At 41.9% G+C, this 14,941-nt stretch overlaps 1 protein-coding gene across 3 annotated transcripts in view; it reads right to left on the reverse strand.

Moving 5' to 3' along the window:
• The window catches only part of CSGALNACT1 (chondroitin sulfate N-acetylgalactosaminyltransferase 1), a 342,670-nt gene that overhangs the window by 31,251 nt on the left and 296,478 nt on the right, over positions 1 to 14,941 (reverse strand). For all 3 annotated transcript variants that reach the window (XM_035003899.1, XM_035003897.1, XM_035003898.1), the window contains exon 5: positions 5,299 to 5,400. In XM_035003899.1, coding sequence (XP_034859790.1) covers positions 5,299 to 5,400 — 102 coding nt within the window. The remainder of the gene's footprint in view (positions 1 to 5,298; positions 5,401 to 14,941) is intronic.

The following is a 14,941-nucleotide window of genomic DNA, read 5'->3' on the forward strand; positions in this document are numbered from 1 at the left end:
CAGACTGGATTAAAAAACAAGACCCATCGATATGCTCTCTGCAAGAGACTCATTTGAGAACCAAAGACACCCCCAGATTGAAAGTGAGGGGGTGGAAAACCATTTACCATGCTAATGGACACCAAAAGAAAGCTGGGGTGGCAATCCTTCTATCAGACAAATTAGATTTTAAACCAAAGACTGTAATAAGAGATGAGGAAGGACATTATATCCTACTTAAAGGGTCTATGCAACAAGAAAATCTAACAATTGTAAATATCTATGCCCCTAACATGGGAGCAGCCAATTATATAAGGCAATTAATAACAAAAGCAAAAAAACACATCGACAACAATACAATAATAGTGGGGGACTTTAAAAACCCCCTCACTGAAATGGACAGATTGTCTAAGCAAAAGATCAACAAGGAAATAGACTTTAAATGACACACTGGACCAAATGGACTTCACAGACATATTCAGAACATTCCATCCCAAAGCAACAGAATACACATTCTTCTCTAGTCCCCATGGAACATTCTCCAGAATAGATCACATTCTAGGTCATAAATCAGGTCTCAACCGGTACCAAAAGATTGGGATCATTCCCTGCCTATTTTCAGACCACAATGCTTTGAAACTAGAACTCAATCACAAGAGGAAAGTCGGAAAGAACTCAAATACATGGAGGCTAAATAGCATCCTACTGAAGAATGAATGGGTCAACCAGGAAATTAAAGAAGAATTAAAAAAATACATGGAAACCAATGAAAATGAAAACACAACTATTCAAGATCTTTGGGATGCAGCAAAGGCAGTCCTAAGAGGAAAGTATATAGCAATACAAGCCTTTCTCAAGAAACAAGAAAGGTCTCAAGTACACAACCTAACCCTACACCTAAAGGAGCTGGAGAAAGAACAGCAAATAAAGCCTAAACCCAGCAGGAGAAGAGAAATAATAAAGATCAGAGCAGAAATCAATGAAATAGAAACTAAAAGAACAGTAGAACAGGTCAAAAAAACTAGGAGCGGGTTCTTTGAAAGAATTAACAAGATTGATAAACCCCTGGCCAGACTTATCAAAAAGAAAAGAGAAAGGACCCAAATCAACAAAACCATGAATGAAAGAGGAGAGATCCCAACCAACACCGAAATACAAACAATTATAAGAACATATTATGAGCAACTCTATGCCAGCAAATTAGATAACCTGGAAGAAATGGATGCATTCCTAGAGATGTATCAACTACCAAAACTGAACCAGGAAGAAATAGAAAACCTGAACAGACCTATAACCACTAAGGAAATTGAAGCAGTCATCAAAAATCTCCCAACAAACAAAAGCCCAGGGCCAATGGCTTCCCAGGGGAATTCTACCAAACATTTCAAGAAGAATTAATACCTATTCTTCTGAAACTGTTCCAAAAAATAGAAATGGAAGGAAAACTTCCAAACTCATTTTATGAGGCCAGCATTACCTTGATCCCCAAACCAGACAAAGACCCCAGCAAAAAGGAGAATTACAGACCAATATCCCTGATGAACACGGATGCAAAAATTCTCACCAAAATACTAGCCAATAGGATCCAACAGTACATTAAAAGGATTATTCACCATGACAAAGTGGGATTTATCCCTGGGCTGCAAGGTTGGTTCAACATCCGCAAATCAATCAATGTGATACAATACATTAACAAAAGAAAGAACAAGAATCATATGATCCTCTCAATAGATGCAGAAAAAGCTTTTGACAAAGTACAGCATCCTTTCTTGATCAAAACTCTTCAGAGTATAGGCATAGAGGGTACATACCTCAATATCATAAAAGCCATCTATGAAAAACCTACAGCGAGTATCATTCTCAATGGGGAAAAACTGAGAGCTTTCCCCCTAAGGTCAGGAACGCGGCAGGGATGTCCACTATCACCACTGCTATTCAACATAGTATTGGAAGTCCTAGCCACAGCAATCAGACAACAAAAAGAAATCAAAGGCATCCAAATCGGCAAAGAAGAAGTCAAACTCTCACTCTTTGCAGATGATATGATACTTTATGTGGAAAACCCCAAAGACTCCACCCCAAAACTGCTAGAACTCATTCAGGAATTCAGTCAAGTGGCAGGATATAAAATCAATGCACAGAAATCAGTGGCATTCCTATACACCAACAACAAGACAGAAGAAAGTGAAATTAAGGAGTCGATCCCATTTACAATTGCACCCAAAACCATAAGATACCTAGGAATAAATCTAATCAAAGAGGCAAAGGATCTGTACTCAGAAAACTATAAAATACTCATGAAAGAAATTGAGGAAGACACAAAGAAATGGAAAAACGTTCCATGCTCATGGATTGGAAGAACAAATATTGTGAAGATGTCAATGCTACCTAGAGCAATCTACACATTCAATGCAATCCCCATCAAAATACCATCCACCTTTTTCAAAGAAATGGAACAAATCATCCTAAAATTTGTATGGAACCAGAAAAGACCCCACATAGCCAGAGGAATGTTGAAAAAGAAAAGCAAAGTCGGCGGCATCACAATTCCGGACTTCCAGCTCTATTACAAAGCTGTCATCATCAAGACAGTATCGTACTGGCACAAAACCAGACACATAGATCAATGGAACAGAATAGAGAGCCCAGAAATGGACCCTCAACTCTATGGTCAACTCATCTTTGACAAAGCAGGAAAGAATGTCCAATGGAAAAAAGACAGTCTCTTCAACAAATGGTGTTGGGAAAATTGGATAGCCACATGCAGAAGAATGAAACTGGACCATTTCCTTACACCACACACAAAAATAGACTCCAAATGGTTGAAAGACCTCAATGTGAGACAGGAGTCCATCAAAATCCTAAAGGAGAACACAGGCAGCAACCTCTTTGACCTCAGCCACAGCAACTTCTTCCTAGAAACATCGCCCAAGGCAAGGGAAGCAAGGGCAAAAATGAACTATTGGGACTTCATCGACATAAAAAGCTTTTGCAAAGCAAAGGAAACAGTCAACAAAGCCAAAAGACAACCGACAGAATGGGAGAAGATATTTGCAAATGACCTATCAGATAAAGGGCTAGTATCCAAAATCTATAAAGAACTCATCAAACTCAACACCCAAAGAACAAAGAATCCAATCAAGAAATGGGCAGAAGACATGAACAGACATTTTTCCAAAGAAGACATCCAAATGGCCAACAGACACATGAAAAAGTGCTCAACATCACTCAGCATCAGAGAAATCCAAATCAAAACCTCAATGAGATACCACCTTACACCAGTCAGAATGGCTACAATTAACAAGTCAGGAAACAACAGATGTTGGCGGGGATGCGGAGAAAGGGGAACCCTCCTACACTGTTGGTGGGAATGCAAGCTGGTGCAGCCACTCTGGAAAACAGTATGGACGTTCCTCAAAAAGTTGAAAATAGAGCTACCATATGATCCAGCAATTGCACTACTGGGTATTTACCCCAAAGATACAAAAGTAGGGATCCGAAAGGGTACGTGCACCCCGATGTTTATAGCAGCAATGTCCACAATAGCCAAACTGTGGAAAGAGCCATGATGTCCATCGACAGATGAATGGATAAAGAAGAGGTGGTATATATATACAATGGAATATTATGCAGCCATCAAAAGGAATGAGATCTTGCCATTTGCAACGACGTGGATGGAACTGGAGGGTATTATGTTGAGCGATATAAGTCAAACAGAGAAAGACATGTATCATATGACCTCACTGATACGAGGCATTCTTAATCGCAGGAAACAAACTGAGGGTTGCTGGAGTGAGGGGTGGGGTGGGAGGGATGGGGTGACTGGGTGATAGACACTGGGGAGGGTATGTGCTCTGGTAAGCGCTGTGAATTGTGCAAGACTGTTGAATCTGAGATCTGTACCTCTGAAACAAATAATGCAATATATGTTAAGAAAAAAAAAAAGAAGAAGAAGAAGAAGGTAGCAGGAGGGGAAAAATGAAGGGGGGGAAATCGGAGGGGTAGACAAACCATGAGAGACGATGGACTCTGAAAAACAAACTGTGGTGGGTGGGACGATGGGTTAGCCTGGTGATGGGTATTGAGGAGGGCCCATTCTGCATGGAGCACTGGGTGTTATGCACAAACAATGATTCATGGAACACTACATCTAAAACTAATGATGTAATGTATGGGGATTAACATAAGAATAAAAAAAAAGAAATGAGGATGCCTGCATTTCAATACAACTTTTCCTTTTTTTACAGAAATAATATCAGTGGACTGCTTTAGAACATTTGAGTAATTGTAATAAGCATTCTGATCTTGTGCCCATTAATACCAACTTAGTAACAAAGTGTGAACATAAATACAAAAGGAGCAATCAATCTTGTAATCTTATCCTTTGACTATCATCCTATTATCATTTACCAGAAACTCAAAACAGGGGGCCCTGTTTATATTTAGACCATATGGACCTTTTGAGGCTATTTCTGCCACTGAGTACTACTGACCCCCCTCCAAGCTTCACTAAGGAGAAATTACCCACCTGATTATTCAAGCGAAGCCCTGCAAACCTCCCTGGAAAACCAGAGCATGGTGTGGGGGCACCATTCCGGCTTCCTCACTAGTAGAAGATGCCCCAGGTATTTATTAAAGTAATACTTGTTTATTTATTTGGGGAGGGAAGAAAACCCATCTGCGCTGCTTTCATTTATTCCCCCATACAACTGATCAATGAAGTATACACATACAACCCTCAGTCTAAGGTTTTTGGTTAAATCATTTCTGTCCAACTGAATAGGTTTCATGCAGGATCCTGTCCTAGCCATCACTTCTGGCTTCTCCCTAATCTTTCAAAATGCATAATGAATCAAAGTCAAAAGGGTAAGACCATTTGCTAAGTGGAGGAAACCCCAGGACGGACATCACTTAGCTGGAGCTCACTGCGCAGCTGTGCGGCCCTTAATTCCTACTCCGTGATGCCAAGTCCCCAAATCGGCAGTGCTGACTGCACCCTCTCATGCAGAAGCCCAAAGAGGCCTGTGGCCAACCCCCCCCCCCCCCCCCCCCACCCCCCGCCGCCGATCCTTGCAGCTCAGGGCACTTCATCTCAACTGCCAAAGCCAACACCCTGTGCAGTGAGGACTGGTGTCAGGAGGGGTGGTCTCCCAGGGAAGAGGGTGCACAATTCCCCCTAGCACAGCCAGCAACCAGTCCATCTCCCAGTTGACCCAGAGTGTTAAGGAAAATAAAACCGAAGCAGAAGTTCCAGCCTCAGATATAGACTCCTGAGGTCAGATACTATGACTCCTTATTACGTCTCCTTGTCGTACTTACTTGGAAGTATTTTCAAGTATTCCTTTGACCTCATTCATTTCTTCCTTCCCAAAGTAAACAACGGTGAGATGAATTCTCCCATCCTGTTGGATGCACATCTCCCTAGAAAACAAAACACACGTGTGTCTGGTCATTTTCACTGTAACAGGCAAGGTCCAAACATACACCTATTTTGTAAAGAGCAAAAGGTTCTTTTCTTTTTCTTTCTTTCTTTTTTTTTTTTAGAGAGAGAGAAAGAGAGAGCATTGAGCGGGAGGGAGGAGCAGAAGGTGAGGGAGAAGCAGACTCCCTGCCCTGCAGGGAGCCCGACGCAGGGCTCCATTCCAGGACCCCAATATCATGACCTGAGCTGAACACTTAACCAACTGAGCTGCCCAGGCGCCCCAGTGCAAAAGATTTTTGAAGTAAACTGAGTGAACTGCCAAAAAAAGCAGAGATGGGACACCAGGACATTTCTGGTTGGCCATCACAATTACCTGTGTTTGTATTTATCTTCCCAAGAAAATAATGAAATGTAAAAGAGCAGATCTAGTGAATGAAAACTCAGATGCATGAGGCCACAGGTCCAATCTACCACAGGCTTAGCCCCTGGGGCCACCTAGTGTCATGCAAAGGGCACTGGGTCCATCCCCCTCTTTGCCAGAAAGAGTCTATAAAGGACAGAAGACATAAATTCCATTTTACGGATAAGAAAGCTAAAGTCCAGAGATGGTGGGACTAGAATCCTTATCTCTGACTTTTCCTGTGTGTGCCAAACACAAATAGTCTTAAAGACTGAATGAACAGGGGCGCCTGAGTGGCTCAGTCGTTGGGTGTCTGCCTTCGGCTCAGGTCATAATCCCAGGGTCCTGGGATCGAGCCCCGCATCGGGCTCCCTGCTCTGCGGGAGGCCTGCTTCTCCCTTTCACACTCCCCCTGCTTGTGTTCCCTCTCTCGCTGTGTCTCTCTCTGTCAAATAAATAAATAAAATCTTAAAAAAAAAAAAAAAAAGACTGAATGAACAAAGGCAAAAAGACCTTCTTTCATGTAGAGCTCCAAAAACCCTTCTTAACACCCAAAGGGAATGACAAGGCAGAAGCACAGTTAGGGTATCTCACCCTTCCCACAATCACCTTCACTGCTTCCCCATTTCTCCTCTCCATGACCGATTATCCCAGGCGCCTGGCACCTCACACTCTAAGGCCCCAACAGCCCTCTAGGGGTCAGGCCTCCGGCTCTGGACTGGTCCAGACCCACTTTCTCCACCAAAGCTGATTTATTTGTCCATGTCCTGTGCTCTAAATGGTAACACCTAAGCTAATCTGGTAAGATACTCTGCTGAGGGTTTGCCACACATACACGTGTAATATGTGCGTAAATTCTGTATAGCTATGTGTATACGAACATATGTGTGTATGTGTGTAAATACATGTGCATATACATATGTGTTTATGTGTACACATATGTGTATACATATGTGTGCGTGTGCACAGTTTAAACAGTTTTCTGGAAGCAAGTTAATGAAAGGTTCTACTGTTGGGATGATATTTTGTGATATTTTGACATTTTGCATGTCCTTCCTTTTTTATTCCTTTTGTCTCTCTATTCGCTACTTTCCTTAACCTCCCAAACAACACATCACAGCTTTCCAGAAGTCCCTGAGCTCTAACTGCAGAGGCCAATTTATTCAATGCTTTTTATAATGCCATCAAAAAGGAGTGACTGCCTAGCTGGGGTTGCTGGGAGAAATCCAAAAATGTAGGAGATACAGTTGCTGTGCTCAGAAACTTGGGAAATAAAATGAGCTCAAATAAAATCATGACACCTTGTGGCACAGATAACAAGTACACAGAATTCAGAAAGCACCGCAAATCCTATCAGCTGGACTGGTCAAGGCCTGAAGGATGGATAGGGGAGAGGAAGAGAGGAGGAAGAAGAGAATTCCAGATGGAAGAACTATCAGGGAAGATGATACTGACCCGAGGCTAGAGGCATGCAAGGCTCATCCTGGTCACAGGCTTGGTTCCGAGAATCTGTTTCTTTCCCATGGAAGAAAGTTAAGAGCTGCCTCTGAAACCCAGTCTGATGGCAGAGCTCTCAGACACAGACAAGAGACCAGGAACAAGAAGCGCAGCATGTGACAACGTGCTTCAAACCGAGACCTCCCTCACAGACCCAGGCCCCGCAGATGGAATCTACTGACAACAAAATTCTCTGTCCGTAAAAGAGCTCTTTTGCAAACCTGCCAGACAAAGCTTCAACTTCCTTTGCCAGGGTAGGATAAAAGCGCACACAGCGCCAAGCACCCAAAAAATGGTGCTTTAAAATTGCATGTGTACCTGGAAAAAATGTATCCCAGAATCAGGAGAGGGTTACCCGCTGAGCCTGGATAAAAAGCATTCTTGTTTTTCTAGTAACATCTTTGATGGCATTTTAAAATCCATTTGAAGCACTTTCTGCTTTCAAGGACTAAAACAGAGATCCCTTGGACCTTCACTCTTCATTCACCAGCTGAGGCTTCCCAAAAAGGCAAAGCAGACTGGGTTCTGCAGTGCTCCTCCACGGCTCCACTCCTCGTACTCATTTCTTCCTTCCTTCCTTCAACAAACAAAAACCACGCAAGCAACATCCTATATGCCAGATGCTCTACCCGGGACCTCAACAGTCTTGCCCTTGAGAAGTTCTCGATCTACCATCATAACTAAAAGTACTTATGATGCAATAAACAAACACTCCATGAGGGAATGAGCAGAACTATGGAAACACCATCATCAATCTGTCAGAACGATCTTGTAATTTTTATATTTTTCCAAACAAGTCTTAGTAGACTCCATCCCCTAGAACAATGTGTGCGGGAGAAGAGTGTGTATGTGGGTGACTACATACATGGAGATGTCTGTGTTTTGGTGTGATTATTTGTGCCTGGATCCTTCGAGCTAACTGAGGTGCCCCGAGAGCACCTCTCTGTAACAGCCATGGTACGGCTGTAGCAAAGTGCATGGAATGAATCTCAGGGCACCTCAACTTCCTAAGTATCCTTCAGGAAAGCTCTTCATTTCACATGGATGCTTTGTATTATATGAGCTCCACAATCCTACGTGGTCTTTCTTCTATCTCAATCTAGAAGCCTCAAAATTGTTTCTTCTTCATGAAGACCTTGTCTTTTTTTTCTTCTTTTTCAGTTGACATATAATTAACATACACTGTTGTATTAATTTCAAGTACACAATATATAGTGATTCAACAATTCTGTACAATACTCAGTGTTCATCATAAGTGTACTTTTTTAAAAAAGATTTTATTTATTTGAGAGAGACAGACAGTGAGAGAAAGAGAGAAAGCGTGAGCACGAGTGGGGTTAGGGGCAGAGGGAGAAGCAGGCTCCCCACTGAGCAGGGAGCCTGATTCGGGGCTCAATCTTGGGACTCTGGGATCATGACCTGAGCCAAAGGCAGACACTTAACCGACTGAGCTACCCAGGTGCCCCGATAAGTGTACTCTTAATCCCCTTCACCTATTTCCCCCATCTCCCTCAACCTCCCCTCTGGCAACCACCAGTTTGTTCTCTGTATTTAAGAGTCCGCTGGGGTTCTTTTGCTTGTCTCATTTTTCTTTATTTGTTCATTTGTTTTGTTTCTTCCACATATGAGTGAAATCATATGGTATTTGTCTTTCTCTGACTTATTTCACTCAGCATTATAATCTCCAGGTCCATCCATGTTGTTGCAAATGGCAAGATCTCATTCTTTTTTAATGGCTGAGTGATATTCCATTGTATATATACCACATCTTCTTTATCCACTCATCTATGGATGGACATTTGGTTGCTTCCATGATTTGACTATCATAAATAATGCTGCAATAAACATAAGGGTGCATATATCTTTTCGAATTATTGCTTTCATTTTCTTTGGGTAAATACCCAGAAGTGGAATTACTGGGTCATATAGTTAATTCTATTTTTAACTTTTGGAGGAACCTCCATACTGTTTCCACAGTGGCTGCACCAATTTGCATTCCACCAACAGTGCACGAGGACTCCTTTTCTCCACACCCTCACCAGTACTTGTTGTTTCTTGTGTTTTTTATTCTAGCCATTCTGACAGGTGTAAGGTGATTACCTCATTGTGCTTTTGATTTGCATTTCCCTAATGATGAGTGATGCTGAGCATCTTTTCATGTGTCTGTTGGCCATCTGGATGTCTTCTTTGGAAAAAATGTCTATTCAGATCCTCTGCCCATTTTTTTGGTCAGATTATTATTATTATTATTATTATTATTTTTGGTGTTGAGTTGTATAAGTTCCTTACATATTTTGGATATTAACCCCTTATCAAATATGTCTTTGGCAAATATCTTCTAATAAATGAATTCAGTAAAGTCACAGGATACAAAGTTAATATATGGAAATCTGTTGTGTTTTATACACTAATATTATGAAGTAGCAGAAAGAGAAATTAACAATCCCATTTACAATTGTGTCAAAAATAATTAAATACCTAGGAATAAACTTAATCAAGATGGTGAAAGAACTGTATTCCCAAGACTATAAGACATTGATGAAATAAACTGAAGATGACACAAACAAATGGAGCTATTCTGTGCTTATAGATTGGAAGAAACGGTATTCTTAAAATGTCCATATTACCCAAAGCAATCTATATATTTATTGCAATCCCTATCAAAACACCAGCAGCATTTTCCACAGCACTAGAACAAATAATATTAAAATACGTATGGAACCATAAATAGCCAAAGCAATCTTGAGAAAGAAGAACAAAGCTGGAGGTGTAACAATACCAGATTTCAAGATATACTACAAAGCTGTAGTAATCAGAACTATACGGTCCTGGCACAAAAACAGACATATAGATCAATGAAACATAATTCAGGCCAGAAATAAACCCATGACTAATCTTCAACAAAGTAGGAAAGAATATCCAATGGAAAAAAAGACAGTCTCTTCAACAAATGGTGTTGGGACAACCGGACAGCCACACGCAGAAGAATGAAACTGGACCACTTTCTTAAACCATGTGTGAAAATAAACTCAAAATGGATGAAAAGACCTAAATGTGAGACCTGAAACCATAAAACTCCTAGAAGAAAACATAGGCGATAATTTCTTTGACATTGGCCGTAGAAACATTTTTCTAGATATGTCTCCTGAGGCAAGGGAAACAAAAGCAAAATTAAACTACTGGGACTACACCAAAATAAAAAACTTTTGTACAGCAAAGGAAACCATCAACAAAACAAAAGGCAGCCCACAAAGACCTTGTCTTTTCAAGACTTTTTTTTCTGGAAAACAACAGTTCCTTCTCCCTGAGGATATTGTGCCACAGAGTACAGGGACTAATTAAGATATATTTTCAGTCAGAAAACATGTTTCACAGTCACTTTTACAGCTGTATTTTTATTTCTCAAGAAGGCACATCACGGTCTTTGAGTTCTGTTACTCATCTGAACGACTGCACTGTGGAAAGAACTACTTGACCATCATTTACACTCTCAGTACAGAGATAAGGAAAGGAGTTCCAGTGACCTGCCCAAGCTATGGAGGCAGCCAGGCACGCAATCCAGCTTTCCTAAGGACCAGCCTGGTATTTGTATACCTCAGGTTACCTGAGCAGGATGAAGGATGTACTTTTGAAATCTCACAGCTTTGGTCTTACCTATCTAGGACTCTGCCACAAAGTGGAATGGGTTTGTGTGGCTAGGAGGAAGATGGAAGAAGTCTCAACCAAACTCCAAATGTAAACTGGCCATGGGGAAGGACTGTTCACTTGTGTTCCTGATGGGACCAGTCAGATATGACTGTGCAATCTGGTGGAATAGGGGACAGGGGAACCCAAGGCCTATTTGGAGGAAGTGCTGTACTCCTAGGGAGAAAACGCATCCTAAAGTAGGGTTTCTCAACTTCACACCATCGACATTTTGGACCAGAGAATTCCCTGTTGTGGAAAGAGCTGTCCTGTGCATAGCAGGAGGTCTAGCAGCATCTCTGGCCTCTACCTACTGGACATCAGTAGCACCCCCAACCCCCAGCTCAGTTGTGACAACCAAAAAAGTCTCCAGATTTTACCGAATGTGCCAGGGTAGAGGGTGCAAAATAGCCCCCCTGGTCAGAACCACTATCTTAAGGAAGAATCAGGTTCAGCAGAATACTGGAGTTATCAGAGGGGTGCATGTCTGTGAAAACAGAGTACGTCCCCAGGGTTTGTCCTGCTCTCCAGCTGGTTCCTGTGGACTCACGGGTAAGCCCTAGAGAGAGATGGAGCTGCAGGAAATGCTGAAAGGCTCTCTTTACAGAAAATACGATTATGAGGGGGTGTCGGGAGCTCCAGCCAGGACTTTTAGGGAATTAGTGTGGCAGTGTTGGCACAGTGGTGGCTGCACCAGCAGCCTCCGTGGCATTAGCAAGTGCCAACAACTTTGGCTGTTGTCAGAAGCAGTGCGTTGGCATCACGCAGCTGATGCCTGAGCAGTCCGTGGAAGCTGAACTTGTATTTGAGCATATGCGAAACATCCCTGAGGATTCCTAGAAAGACTGGGAGGGCACAAGAAGCTGGACCTCTTACCACAGAAAGTGACAGAGAGAAGGAAAATTGTGTTTATATATAATTAGGGGTAGTTATTTTTATAATTCAGGCTAAATGGCCTATGGAAACATGGATTCAAAAATATCTACTGAGTAACTTTGTGGTGCAATGCTCTATTCTCATTGGAATAAGATTTTAAAATGTAACCTTTTATGGCGCCTTGTAGGGGGACCAACCACCCAGGTTTGCCTGGGATTCTCCATGTCCTGACAAATGCCTCAGTCCCAAGCAAACTGGTACAACTGGTCACCCTACCTGCCTCAGTGACCTTATAGTGTATTGGAAGGAATGGACAGCTAAAGAGCATAAGGCAGGATGGACTATCTGCAGCAATGGTTTGGAGGTGTAGTGAGCCAAGAGACTGAAAAGAGTGTGATTACTTTCTTTTGAGGGATGGAGAAGGGCTCTCAAGGAAGAGGGAGTATTTAAGCTGAGCCCTGACAGGCTCCACGCACGTAGAGAGGAGCAGAGAAAGTGTTTTCTTAGCTCAGGAGGCATAGCTGCAAGGAAATTATATCACTACTCTTTTCTAAGTCAATTTTCTACTCAAATATATCAGGTATGAGAAGAAAATCTATGATTTACCTTTAATTATGTCCCGTGCAAATGAGGTAATAAATACATAACAGCTCATTAGTCTCCAAATGCTACCTATGGTCTGCACTGCCAACAGGAAGAAACTGCTTAGCCAAAAGGCATTGGAAAAAAGGACTAGGTACTACCCTGAAGAGGGAAGAGAGAGTGACTGGGGCCTCCTGAAATTGGGCTTTAAAAAAATAACATTCTTCTTTTGGTTTGGTGGGTCCTCTCCCCTTCCCTTGCCCCAAGTTAATTAATATACAATTCCTGGATTCCATTTTTCGAGTAGTCTGATCAGTGTTAAAGAAATGAGCCTGATTTTTGACTCTCAACCAAGCAATCAGGACCCACTCTCCTGGATGCCCATTTCAGAAGAGCAAATGGAATCGTTTCCAACTGATCTTGGGTAGATGTTTTCACATATTCTGTGGCTCAAATGAAATAAGAAACAACTTTTTTTTTTTAAAGATTTTATTTATTTATTTGAGAGAGAGAGAATGAGAGACAGAGAGCATGAGAGGGAGGAGGGTCAGAGGGAGAAGCAGACTCCCTGCCGAGCAGGGAGCCCGATGTGGGACTCGATCCCGGGACTCCAGGATCATGACCTGAGCCGAAGGCAGTTGCTTAACCAACTGAGCCACCCAGGCGCCCCAAGAAACAACTTCTATTAGGTCCCAAAATAGAAACTTTTCTCCAAATAAGGTGAATGATGTAAATTAGTGTTTCTCAAACATACGAACCCTAAAACTTTCCTAGGGGCAACACTGGTGCATGAATAGAGAAAAGGCCCATGGGAGAGGCAGAGGGGCATGAGTGGGAGGAAGGATAATACTGTAATGGAAACTACATTAGTTTTCCTTCTGAAAAACCAAGAAGATCAGGGGCCTATCTCAACAACAATGCGCAATGTGATGATGACCTGAAGCCTTTCTATTATACTCTAAATTACACCAGGTTAGTTAGCCCTACCCTCAAGGCTCATTTTGGTCTGGAGAGTCTATAGTCATTGTTTTTTAAAGATCCAGAAATCTCCAGAAACATCTTCACAGTTCTAGGCAGAAAAGGGATTAAAATATGACTAAAGAAATTTTAAGTAAAAGATGTCCCTGATACTGAAAATATCATAAATGCTTTGAGAGGGATGAGAGAAGAGTCAGAAGAAGGAAAGAAAGAACATTAAAACAAAATTAACTACCAAAGTCTGAGGAGAATCATAGCAACGTGAAAAAGGGTTCTCAGACCAGCTGGAAGTAGTCAAAATAAAAATCAAGCAAATTTGAAATGAACTGGGAAAGATTTTTAGAAATCATAAAAAAAACCATTTGCTTAAAAATCCCTTTTTTTCTGGGAGAGGCTCAGAGAAAGGATACAAAGACAATCTATAGCTTTGTTATTATGAGTTTCTTTCTGCTATCACAAACTATACCTTGAAATAACTAATGAGCTTGAGACCTATAACCCAGAAGCCAAGGGAAACTAAAGAGCCAAGAAGCAAATATGAGAATAGTTTCAAAGGCAAATCAGGTGATTAAAAAAAAGAAGAAAAGCAGGAGGAGGTAGGTTTAAGTTAATACGCTGTTGGGCAAAGGGGAAACATAAAAACAGGGCTAGATGTGAAGCAAGTTCTCCTGGATACACTCCCTCTATTTCTGGCCACAGGTAAAGGGGTCCTTAATGATGGAGTCCCCCAAACCCCAAGGGAGTCATGTGGAGCATTCATGGGAGAGGAAACAGCGCCCAGTGCCTGTGAAGATCCTCCACAGGCCAGGACTACAATGACAGCAACAGAGAACCGGGCTGCCATAGTACAAAGCCATCTCATCTCCATGAACAACAATGGCGCCACAAAGCGGCCCCCAGTAGCCAGATCAGAACGGTCCATGGTGCTCCTGCCAGCTGTATTCCTACTCACAGAGACAGTAATACTGAAGCTTTAGCTTTGTAATGTCTTGTAAATCCCAGGAATAGCTCTCATTTAATGCTTACTGCCACTTCAATAAAGGCCGTTAGGGTCTAGTACTATGAGAAAGCTTTTTGCCCCAACAAATAGCAGCCTTCTCTTCATTAACTACTGAGGGCGGAAGTAAACCAGCCTGAGTTTCCCCCTTGTCCCTTTGTCTGACAGAAAGCTCAGAGCTGGCATTTTTGACAATCTGCAACTGTTTCCCTTGGTTCCGGGTTCCAGGCACACCCATCTTCCATTCCGCATTGTTAATCAGTCTTTGTTAATGACCTTTATAAAAATGGTTTTATTAAATCGGTATTTTTTGTAAACACAAATAATTTTTAGGATTAGTTGACATGACTCAAATAATAATGAGAATAAAATGAGAATAAATATCTTAGTCCATATATTCCATGTACCCAGGAATCATTTTTGTCCCGAGGGCCCACCCCCGACATGGTTCTGGAACATGAAAACTTGGTCTTTGGTTCCTTGCAGATTGTACCCCATGCCTGGCTTTCACCCCAAGTATGCTGAT

The sequence above is a fragment of the Mirounga leonina genome, unplaced genomic scaffold, assembly GCF_011800145.1.
Source record: "Mirounga leonina isolate KUSES-001 unplaced genomic scaffold, KU_Mleo_1.0 Mir_128, whole genome shotgun sequence".
Classification (NCBI taxonomy): domain Eukaryota; kingdom Metazoa; phylum Chordata; class Mammalia; order Carnivora; family Phocidae; genus Mirounga; species Mirounga leonina.